Below are 12,499 nucleotides of genomic sequence, written 5' to 3'. Positions count from 1 at the left end.
TTGAACTTCTCGGGAATGCTTGTAAGTTGTAAGATTTCGTACCCATAAAATCCAAGGCGAAAATGGGCTCAACCGCATTCACCAACAAAAATTTACCGAAAAATGAGATAACAAACTAGAGTTCACTCAGGTTGCAAAAATAAATAGCCAGCACAAATACAAGTCCAAGCACATCAAGTAAAATCCTCAGCCTCAGGCAATGTAAAGACCAATTGTAAACACTTAAATAACAACATATAAAAACACTGACCCCAAAAGGGAGGTGATTTATTAATTACACAACCTTATACTATATGCATGCCTCAAAAGTGCCGGCAGCCTTCTCTTCGTCGATCATTTGTACAACCTGTGCAACGCCTGCTGCAATTTCTTTCTGAATAACACCATCAGGCATGTCAAAGGTCCTTCTCCTCATTGAAAGAGATCTTCCCGCTGGCTGAGGATCCACCACTTCAAGCATTGCTTCAAGCTCGTCCACCATTAACCTCTTTGCAGCTCGCACCATCAGATCAGCTCCCTAACATTGCGAAGAATCAGAATATCAGATGGAAAAGCAATATAGACTAATGCTTCATTTCAATAATGTAGAAAACAGTGTTAAAAACCACACCTACAATAGGCAAATGATATGCAACTAAGATTGTGTTTGATAGTTAGGGTTAGTCTAGGTTTACTTCTCCAGATTGAAATAAACTGAACTACGTTATATTTGGCATAACATAGAACTGGATATAAACGTATATATCAAAAAATTAATTAAAAATCTTTAAAACTAATTTAATATTTTATTTTTCAATTATTAAAATTCTCTGTAACATTCTATTTATAATATGAGTAAATAATTTCTCAGTTATAATTATATATTAAATTAAATTAACATTACCTAGTTAACAATATTTATATTTATGTTATGACTTAAAATTGAAAATTCTACTTAAGAATATTAATAAAATAAAGTAATGAATATATAATTTTATTCAAATAATAATAATAATTCTATTCTATTGGTATTAATCATCTCAATTCTATCATCTGACTTTTAATAATAATTATCTTAAGTAATTTATACTAACAATATTATATTTTTTAATAAACTTAAATGGAAAATATATTAATTAACAATTTATCATTTTAGATCATTATTTCCATCGCACGAATAAAAATTTTAGTATTATTGAATATAGTATTTGTATTTTTGGATAGTAAAGTTAAATTAAGTATACAAAATTTATTAAAACATTTCTACTGATATTATTCTTTTAAATGTATAAATTATTTAAGAATAGATCATTATATAAGAACAATATGATATTATTAATAATGACATTAATAACATTTTAGCAATATAATAAAACATTAACATTAATTTACTTAATATACATTACATAAAATGTAAAAGAAAAAAAAAAAAAAAAGACTGTCAACTTCCAACAAGGAGAACGGGACCAAGTCTCGTCCCATTCTCCTAAAAGAGTAACCCAACATGCGATTGGACTAATTTATTGCTTGCAATGTTTTTTAAACAATTGATTCAATCCGCCTTACAAGTAGCCCAACATGGGTTGACATAACACGAAAATTTTCGTATCGTGCCAGGGCCTTAAAAAAAGACACAAGGCCGACACGACACGACATAGCCCGCTAAAAATATAAAAAGTGGTTAGGGCATGATAAAATATAAAAAGTGGTTTTAACTTATTCTTATACTAGAAAATTCTACCCATCTTATTCTTGTAATAGAATATATAGGAATAAGGTAGGTTTTAAGGTACAACTCTTTCCTTGTAGAATTAATGCACCTTTTGTTGGGATTTTTTTACATCTCACATGAATCACAGTGAAAGATGATTTTAGGTTGGGCTTACTAGAGCTTGTGGTGTTAGGTTGGAAACTTTATAACTCAAATTATATTTTCAATTCAGGAATTAAGAATTGTGGTGTTAGGTTGCACGAAAATTTTCGTATCGTGCCAGGGCCTTAAAAAAAGACACAAGGCCGACACGACACGACATAGCCCGCTAAAAAAAGTACAAAAAAAGTTAGTTGTTAATCGTTAATAACTGTTAAATTTCTTTTATTTTTTCACACTACAATTCTAGTCTTCATTAAGCAGGCAAGTTGTCCTGCATGCTAAGACCATAGCACGGCCCATGGCACGACATACCTTGCATTTTTAGGCATGACACGACATGACCCACTGTCGACTCTAATCCAATCCTACGTCCCAACTAGAGCCGACAGTGGGCCGTGCCGTGTCGTGCCTAGGCCTGTCGTGTCGTTGGCCATGCATGCCAAGATCCACAAAAATTTGTGCCATGGGTCGTGTGATGCCAAGACCCACAAAAATTCATGCCTTGTCATGTCGTGTCGACCCGTCAAATCTGAAGCCCCACGACACGACTCGATATATAGCATGTTGTGTTGTGGGCCTAGCACACAAGCCAGCCCACGCACTTAATGAAGACTGGAATTAAAGTATGAATAAATGGGAAATTAAAAAAAAAAAAAAAAAGAAATATCCACTACCCCCCTTGCGTAAGAGTAATGCTATGTGCACTAACCAATTAGTACTAATCCAAGTACTAACATTGAAATTTTAAATTTTTTTTTTTTTTAAGTTTTTGGGGAAATTTCAAATGTTCAATATTAGTACTTAGATTAGTACAAATGGTTAGTGCACATAGTATTATTCCTTGCGTAATGACTAATTTAAAATAACCGTTACCCCCTATGAAGGTAACGGTTATTTAAAAATAATTGTTACTCCCTTATAATTTAAACTAACCATTACCCCCTGTGCAAGGGGGTAACGGTTATTTAAAACCGTCGTTACCCCACTATTTTAAATAATATTTGTTATTAACGACTAATTTTTTTTATATGTACTTTTTTTAGCAAGTCGCGCCGTGCCGGCCCTGCCTTTTTTCTATGGCCCGCATTATTGTGAGCTTTGGCACGAACCCATGCCGGGCTACTTTTAAAGTGGGTCATGCCAGCACATGTTTTAAGGTGGGTAGACAAGAAATAAGCCTAGTCCTGTCCAATCCGGACTCCCAAACATACCCCGAGTTTTAGTGCTAAAAGCCACTGCCTATAAATCTAGCAACCATATCAAAGTGTTGTGCTTAAGAAACTTCTAATTCAAGTTTTGAGTCCACCCCCATTGACACTTTATTGAGAAAAAAAACATGTTAATAAGGGGTATGAGAGTTGGCAACCTTCAGCACTGTAGGAAAGGGTGAAAGATACAAGCGAAAGGCAGACCAACCACATATGCAAAGTTCAACACTACTGAATGCATTTTTAGTGCACTTATTTCCTATTATACAAAGGAAAATGGGCAAGACAAACTAATTCAGTGACAGATTCCTGTATCATCCCTGAATTGTCAGCATAAGCTACATGCTTACACATATACCAAATGAGAGTAAATACACCATTTTAGTTGGCTAATTAACTTAAAATAAACTACCTAATATATACAAATAATTAATTTTCCAAGAACACACATTAATCAAACTCAAATAAAAACATCTCATATAGAAGCTTGCTTCTAGATAAGATTGTCAAAATCAAAAAAAAAAAAAAAAAAAAGAAGGAACTATGGTTAACAACATTAAGAATTACCAGAGCAACAACCGTTATTGCAGACCATATACCCAACTATGTATGCATGAAAGGTAAATCACCAAATAGAAGTAAAAAAGTAAAGCAGCTTTCTGAAATACAAGTAAACTTACCTCAATGGCATCAACAGTGAGGAGTAGGACGATAATTTTCTCTGAGAACCTTTGTCGCTCTTCTGCATCACGAGCCACTTGACGACGGTAGGAGAAGTTGTTGAACAATGCTCTAATCTCCTTCAACTTCGTCTTTGCAACAGCCAGATCTCTAAGCGCACGAAGAGCCTGAGATCTTCGAATCAGATAAGCTCTGAAAGTCATCTGAATCATTATTGCTGCATCTTGAGGAGACAGTTCCTTGTGCTTGCCCCTGATGTTTCTAACAACTCCAGGTCTTTTTGAAAAAGCCTTCCTCGACAAGAAAATAGAACATTAGAGCCTCAGAACATCGGGAACACTCAAGTAAAAGAACATATAAGCTTTTAGTACAGAATAATAAAGGCATAAAGGCTTTATAAGTTCATAAGGATTGGATTTGCGTGTTTACGAAAATAAGAATGATATGATTTATTTTCCTTCAATAATAGGGGTATAATCAAGTAAACAAAGGATGCATTTGAATCACTAACAATTAGAATGAATAGTACTATACTTCTCAAATGATGTGGCTTTAATTTAAGAAATTAATGTGGATAATGAAATAATCTGGGAAATTAAATGCGAACCTATATAGACTCTGATACAAGGTCTATAAAAACAGTTAGATAACGATAAATAAAAATGTGGTGAACCTCATCAACCGTTCATAATTCACTAATATCAACAGGACCTGGTATTGTAAACCACTAGGAAGCATATCCTTCCAATTGAAAAAGAAAATGCATGCCTTTCCATTCATATAATCTTTTTCTTTTTGTCATCTGCAATACTCAGGATCCCTGGACTTTGATTATGAGTCAACAATCCAATAAATTGTTAGCCAGGAGACTGGTAAAATACAATCCTGTTTACTAATTCAGGAATGAATGGTATAAAATTATATTCTCCCAAATGCAATCATTGAATGACCTAGAGCTGCATTGAAGATGTATTACTGAGACAAGCATAAGAAGAAGAAAATCTGATCACTAATTCACCGGAGTCTAGTTTCAGCTCAAAGGAACCAAAATTAAAAACTTAAAAAAAAAAAAAAAAAAAATGGCAGCCCGCATTATACCCTGAAAGGGAAATGTGCGACTGTATTATGTATATGGTTCAAAACCTTCTCCAATTCGCTTATTCGCTACTTCAACTGAAATTCAAGACACACACCTAACAATAAAATTAAAAAAATTAAATTCACTTTCATACCATTATAATATCAGGAAACTAGCAGATGGCAGTGATAAACACTTAATTAAGATACATAGAAGGGAACAAACAATCAACATCACGAAATTCTCCATGTCTTCATCATGTAGTCATTTTCACAAATCAGATAATTCGTGTCTACAGGTCAGTAAAGGGTTTCAATTACAATTGACCACACACAATAATACACTACTTTTAAATTTAACACTCGCTGTCGCAAAGGATTTAATTAAAAAAGAAAAAAAATTGACATACCTGTCTTAAAACAAGAGCCCCATGATCGCAAGGCTCTTCGATCTCCACCACACGCCTGTCATTCTCTCCTTTCTTCGTATCTTTCTTCTTCTCTTTCTTATCTGATTTGCTACAGTCACCTGCATCACCAGTTGATGCTTCAAAGGTGTAAGTCCTCAAGGTCGGACCATCTTCTCCTTTTCCCTTAATCTTAGCCGTCCATTTATAGTTCTTATCAATCTTCTTTTTCTCTTCCTTCCCCTTCTTTTTCCCTTCCTTAATTTCAGCAGTCCATTTATACTTCCGATCAACTGGACCGCCCTCGATCTCCGCCGTCCATGTGTACTTCCTGTTCCCTTCGTTGGCTTTCGCGTTGACAAGCCTGTCAAATCTCGACTCGAGCGCGGTCACTCTGTCACACAGAGTCTCCAAGGCAAACTCAGGTGCGAACCTCTTCTGAACTCTCTTGTAGGAGTAAAGCGACGGCGTTTTCTCAATTTGGACCAGATCGGTGACAGTATCAAGAACTTCAAAGGGACTAGGTTTAGGAGTCAAGAGATCGAGAGCGAAGCTTCGATCGTATTCTTCTTCGAAAAATGAGGAAAATGATAATGGCGTTGGCGCGAAAATGGAGGTTTCTCTGACGAAGAGTGGTGGTGCATAGTAAGGCTCAACAAATTCAATCCTGGTGAAGCGTCTCATTTTCGGTTGAGTTGAATCGGTTCACTCAGTGAGTCAAACTTGAACGGGTTAGGGTTTTTTGCTGGGAGTAGACTGGATTGGTTTACGATGAGCTTAAAAGGAGCTTGAAAAGAAGAAGGCGACAAAATTTTGTAATGAGCGAGGAGAGGATGAAAAGATAAACGTCACAAAGAGTGAAAAAGATGTCTTTCAGGGGTAAATTAGAAAAAAAAATAAGAGAGAAAGGGTGGCGGTGCTAGTCTGTTTGGTAGTGAACCCTGGTTCGCCGCATACTGGAGGATAGTGAAAAGACGGAAACGGGCAGGTGGGTGTTGAGAAATTACGGAGACATGAGAATCTGATAGTGCGATTACAAGTTATAATTCGGTGGGGAAGGGCATGTGGGATCTGAAATCTGACTGTTCCACGTGACGCGTGACGTAAAGGGTATCTAAAGTTGGTTCACTGCTGCGATTACAGTTACACATTACACTTGCGTTTTGGGAGAATGATATTGAAAACGTGATATATGTTTTTAAACGATTAACAACATTTTACATTCAAACTAAAAATATTATTATGTATTTAGGATTCTTATATCTTGTTAATCACGCATGAAAAAATGATAAACATCTTTAAAATTTGAGCAAAATCTCATACAAAATTTAATTTTATCTCAAAAATGTTTTTATATTAAATTAAAATTTATAATTTAGTGACAGAAGGATCATACTTATCATTCAAATAGAGTAAATATATATTCTTTGTTAACCACCACCGAATGGTCTAATAATCAATTAAGAGTTTTAGTTATATTATTCAAAAGGTTTTGATTTCAATCTACTTGGATGATAATTGTGATAATTTATCCGATTCTCAATTTTTAGAGTTGACAAGATTAGGGCAAAAAAAAAAACTTTTATTCTTGTTGATGCACCATTTGGCATCATTGATGAGTTCAAGAAGGCATTTGGTTGGGGGATTATTGGAGATTATTAGGTTAAGTAATCTTATATTACTTGATTATCATGTTTAGTTATCAAGTAATATAAGATATCAATAATCTTCAAATACCAATAATAATTACTATTGATAATATTAGAGGTAATCTGATTACCTTCATTTTCTTAGGTATTCTAAGATTACCAGGGTTGTCTTTTTTTATTATAATTATATCCCTTATTAATAAAATTTTAGGACAATAATGCCCTTATTTTTAAATTTATTTACATGAATATGACTTTTACTATTTCACCCAAATTAATTAACTTTTTGGACAAAATTACCCTTCAATTCAAAACAAATTGCAATCCACCCAAGCCACCAACCCTACCCACCTGTCGTCGCTTGCTGTCGGCAACCACCGTCGCTGTCAGGCGCCGCCACCGGAACGGCACATGAAAGGCAGAAAATAGCTGTCGTGCGCCGATATGGCCATTTCCGGCAAGATATCTGGCCGTCGACGACTAGATCTGTTATGTCTGACCATTTTCGACTAGATCTGTCATGTCTGACCATTTTCGACTAGATCTCTGGCTGGAAATGGCCATACTAAGGACGGAGGTCATTTCCTAACTTCCGTGTGCCATTACATTGTAGGCTGTCGGCGGCTTGCGGTGGTTGTTGGCAGTGGCTGGGTTGGTGGGAGTGCTTTGTTGATTTTCTAAACTTTTATTACAGGGTTGTTTTTGCTAAGTTTTTAAATGCAGGGGGTTATAATAATACAAATAATAATCAATATTAAAAAATAATATAATAATAATATTTAATTAGAGGATAATTCAGTCATTTAAATAACGTACCTACCAATTTATTCATCTCAACCAAACATATTAATATAATATATCTACCAATTAATCAAATACATTTTCCTAAAGATTCCCAGTAATCTTCAAGGTAACCTAACTTTCTAATAATCAAACATTCTCAATAATCCAACATTCTCTTAACCGCTTTCGAAAAGTTTGACCAAACTCCCCATGCTTATGTCAATGTCAATGCACAGTTAAACTTTCTATTTCATGGTGGTAAATTAGTTGCATCAATAATTAAAGAGTAAACAACATGTTCACACCCAAGGTTTAGCAAAATTACAAGTTTCCACCCTTAGTTTCATAAATTCTAGATAACCACCCTTAAATTAACAGAAAATTTTTTAATTTAATGGTTAAAGGGTAAAATTGTCATTTAAACTACATTAAATCTAAACAAAAAATAAAAATTTTAAAATAACCTTCCACGTCTCAAAATTCTCTTTCAAACACTCTTTCTCTAAAACTACTTCTTCTCTCCCGTCGCTTCGATCTCACTCCCTCTGCCACAACCTCCCATTTTTCTCCCTAACAGGCATTCGCGCATCTCTCTCCCTCCCTAACCCAATCTAGCCAAATTGGAAGCCGTGAATAGTGTGCTTATTGTCCACATCACTCTCGACTTTAATCCTCTAGTGAAAGAACTCTCTCGGCGTCAGGGAGCACTCAGATGGGCATTTGGCAACGTAAAGAGAAGATGAGGGCATGACACGAAGCAACGAGCAGCAGTACTCAACAAAGTCGTGACAACACCAACCACCAAAATCCGAAAGACACCGTGAACTTGTCGCGATGCAGTTGCGAGATCTACCGATCTCAAAGTTTGGCAAAGCAAACGCGATGAAAACCAATAAGACGCGGTCGACACAACCACTGGAGGTAGGCAGTGGATTGGGGAGTAGGGGCTGCAATTGACCAGATCTGGTGCAATAGGCCCGATGGGTTGGGATTTTGTGTTGATTTGGATCCATATGAGCAAGTTCAGTCAATTGTTCAGGTTATCAAATATTACAATGATCTGTATGAATTGATGGAGATTTGCTTTGGTTTACAGGATGTTGAAGCAGGTAGTGAAACAAGCATGACATATTTTCCCCATTTGACCCCCTCGGGCATTGTAAGGTTTCTTGGCTTAAACCCCAACTAGGATGTTCTAAAGTTGATCAAATTTGATTGAGAGTTGAAGAAATGAGAAGGCTTTGGTGGAACAAAGGAATGTGATCGGTTACCAAAAAAAGAAATAGAGGAATGCAGTAGAGATTTAGCCGCCATGTTGTAGAGAGTTTGAGTGATATCAAGGATGAGAGAATGAACCGTTTTAGGATGTGGTAAGTTAGTGAGGAGGATTAGACTAAATGCAGAAGAGAAGATTTAGGGGGTGTTTGTGAGTTTATGAAAATTAGCTTGTAAGCAACAATTGCTTATAAGCTAAAATTAACTTATAAGCATTTAAAATTTTAAGCAATTACATGTTTGGTTAAAGTATTTATAAGTGACTGATAAGTAATTGACGTGTTTGGTAAAATGTGGCTTATAAGTACATTTTATTATAAAATTACTAAAAAAGGTACTACATTAAACAATGGCATACTATAGAATTTTAAAATTAAATAAAGATAATATGGTAATATACTTGGTCAAACTAGCTTATAAGCAAAGTGCTTATAAGCCAAAAAAAAAAAAGTACCTCCCCCCCAACTTATTTTTTTTAGCTTATAAGCTCAAAAAAATTATAAACAAACAGGTCAGCTTAATTTTAGAGCTTATAAGCAAGTTTGACCAACTTATAAGTTTAGACAAATACCCCCTTAATATTGAAAGAATAAAAAAATCTAAAAAGGAAAAAGAATAAAAAAGATATATTGTTTTTGCTTTTAGGGTTGGTGACAACTATTTATTAATTTGACTGGATGGTGATAGTGGTTCGGTGGCGGTGGTGATAGTGGTGACACTGACTAGGTTGTGGTGGTAATGGCATTGACAATGGCTAGGTGGTTATAAATGGGGATGATGCAAAGGTTGAAGAAGAGAGTTTCAATGAAATAAATTTGAAAGTAAAAGATTATTTTTAATTCTAATAATTTGGGGGTTTAAAATTTTATTAATTTATTTGTCAAAGGCTGTTTGGTAATAACCCTTTTTATATTTTATCAAAACCAAAAAAATATTAACATTGTTGGGTACGATTGGCTAAGTATTTTTATTCATATTCTGGACTGATTCTACAGATAGTGTTTGTTTTATTATTTACACAATACTGTCTTGAAAGTTCAATCCTGACAAATTTTTTTTTTACCATTACAGTTTGCACCATTTCACTTTCTTAGTATCTATTACCAGCTTCGTGCTTCACTTCTCAGTTTGCATTACCGTTTTCAGTGCTTCACTTTCTTAGTATCCATCACCACCATTTCAGTTTCTGATAATCCATTACTAGGTTCAGTGCTTCACTTCCCAGTTTGCATTACCACCATTTCACTTTCTAGTATCTAGTACCAGCTTCAGTACTTCACTTCTCACCGTGAACCCGCAAATCCCTCTGTCACAAACCCACCGCGAACCCACCTTAGATCCCCAATCGTGAACCCGGAAATAGATCTGTCACAAACAAACCTACCGTGACCCGATCTGTCACACACAAACTCACCGTGACCCGATCTATCACATGCAAACCCAGCGTGACCCGATCTGTCGCAAACCAACCCACCGTGACCTGATCTGTCACAAACCAACCCACCGTGACCCGATATGTCACAAACCCACACCCTGATCTGTCACAAACCCACACCCCCATTTGAATCAAACCCACACCCCCCTTTGAATCAAACCCACACCCCCATCTGAATCAAACCTACCTCAGATCTATGTACAAGGAGATGCTATTTTGCGTTTTTTTATTTGTTTGGCACGAATGGATTGTGAATACCCACCTCAGATCTATGTACAAGGAGATGCTATTTTGCGTTTTTTTATTTGTTTGGCACGAATGGATTGTGAATGGGTTTTTGTTTGATCTGTGTATTATATTAATAAATCATTTATAAAAAAATATATTAATCAAATATTCAACACAAATATCAATGTCAAAATACTCTACCAAACACATATTTTAAAAATTTTATTTTCGTAATCATAACCTTATCTAACTATTCAATATTATTCCTAAAACTTTATTTAAAATAATAAATCAAACACATCCGTTTAATTTAAAGAGAATCTATAATTGACAAAAATAAGGATGAGAACTTGCCATTTCGATAAACAGTGGGTGGGAGCACGTCGTTTACTCATAATTAAAGTGAGCAAGCCATGCATACTGTCAAAAGATTTAACAATTATTACCATCTGTTTAATTATTTCACATAATTAATAGTCTTTAAGTCAATGATCTTGCAAGAAAATAATCATTATTATTTGTAGATATGATAAATCTAATGTCTGATGGAAAATTTGTTCCTAAACAAAATCTCAATCTGACATGCCAGCCAATACTAATTGACATGTGCAATTTTTTTGATTTAAAATCAAGGTGTTAAAAAAATGAATAATAGTAGGGTTACTCACCACCTTATTATCATTTACAAAGGTGCATCTGGGCAAGAGCATTTCTCACCTCCTCAGCTGAAAAAGGAGAGCGTAGGGGGAAAGAAGAATTTCTGGTTCCTCGGATAGCGGTCCAAAGAAGTTCTACCCAAAGAAGAGGCATGCTATCCCACTCAGACCAAGACATAACTCTTACTTGTTCAAATAACAATTAAGGTGAAGCAGGGTCAGGAATAATGAATCTCTTTATGGTAAACAGATCCATTTTGCAAGTTCGTTATTACGGGTAGTTCCTACAAAGGATCAGACTAATGTAAATATAACATATAATACAGATATTATATGTATAGTATAAGTATCATATGTAATTTTAACAAAAATAGTGAGACAGTTAGTAAACTCGTGAGTAAACATAGCATTATTGTAAAAAAATTGTGTTAAAATCTGAGAATCCCATTCGATTTTGGGTATGGAAAATACAACAGCCGAATTTTCGGTTCGATTATTGATTTAAGGAATTTATAAAACTGATTAACCATAACCGTTTTCACTTTAAAATAAAAAAATAAAAGAAAAAAAAAAAAAAACCTTAAACCCCCAAATCTATTTCTCTTTACTCTTCACCCTTTAGGCATTTCTCCTCTTTTTTTTTATTTATGTACAAACACAAATTTTAGAATTTAGAGTGAGATTCAACTCTTTTTTTTTTTTTTTTTATTTATGTACAAACACAAATTTTAGAATTTAGAGTGAGATTCAAACTAAGGTGAGGAACATATTCATATGTAAGTTGTAAACAAAATTAAATAAAATAAAGAAAATAAATGAAAAGGGAAAATCAATTAATTGGTTTTTACTAACCGAAAAATTTATTTAAAACCGAAAATTTGATTTTTCTCTTAACCAATTCAGTTTTGGTTCAAGAAAATTCTTAAACTAAAAAATCATTTCAGTTGCAAAAAAGGGCTAATCGGTTATGAACACCGATAATGTCAACAAATAATTATGATTGGTAAAATAAAAATGGAACTTACAATCACTAAGGTAAAATTTGCTTCGAATTTACAAATCATCCTCAAAATACACATTGTAATTTACTTCTACATAGGAGAAGTATTAAAAAGCACTTTAGGTAACTTTAACCGGTCAAAAGCACTTGTAATTACCGCCTTAAAAACTCTAATTAAGTTGGCATAAGCAAACTATTGTGCTTCACGTTACGAAAACAACTAGAAAAGCTTACCACGGCCAAACCCA

The 12,499-nt window shown here is 34.5% G+C and overlaps 1 protein-coding gene across 1 annotated transcript; it reads right to left on the bottom strand.

The window, feature by feature from the left end:
• Window positions 1–63: 63 nt before the first annotated feature.
• On the bottom strand, window positions 64–6,103 carry LOC116126588 (BAG family molecular chaperone regulator 7-like). Its single transcript, XM_031412267.1, has 3 exons — window positions 5,229–6,103; window positions 3,741–4,031; window positions 64–517 (listed from the first exon to the last, which is right to left on the bottom strand). Exons 1-3 carry the CDS (start codon window positions 5,907–5,909, stop codon window positions 290–292), a joined length of 1,200 nt encoding a protein of 399 aa, XP_031268127.1. The 5' UTR covers window positions 5,910–6,103; the 3' UTR covers window positions 64–289.
• Between the last annotated feature and the right edge of the window lie 6,396 nt (window positions 6,104–12,499).

The sequence above is a fragment of the Pistacia vera genome, unplaced genomic scaffold (assembly GCF_008641045.1).
Source record: "Pistacia vera cultivar Batoury unplaced genomic scaffold, PisVer_v2 Contig180, whole genome shotgun sequence".
NCBI lineage: Eukaryota > Viridiplantae > Streptophyta > Magnoliopsida > Sapindales > Anacardiaceae > Pistacia > Pistacia vera.
This window is presented reverse-complemented; position numbering and strand designations above follow the sequence as displayed.

Excerpts from the sequence above, each read along its gene's own strand:
- LOC116126588 (XM_031412267.1), bottom strand. The coding sequence starts at position 5,909 with ATGAGACGCTTCACCAGGATTGAATTTGTTGAGCCTTACTATGCACCA. Across the intron at positions 4,032-5,228 it reads GGGCTCTTGTTTTAAGACAG|GCTTTTTCAAAAAGACCTGG; the intron begins GTATGTCAATTT and ends TTGTCGAGGAAG. Across the intron at positions 518-3,740 it reads TCACTGTTGATGCCATTGAG|GGAGCTGATCTGATGGTGCG; the intron begins GTAAGTTTACTT and ends TCGCAATGTTAG.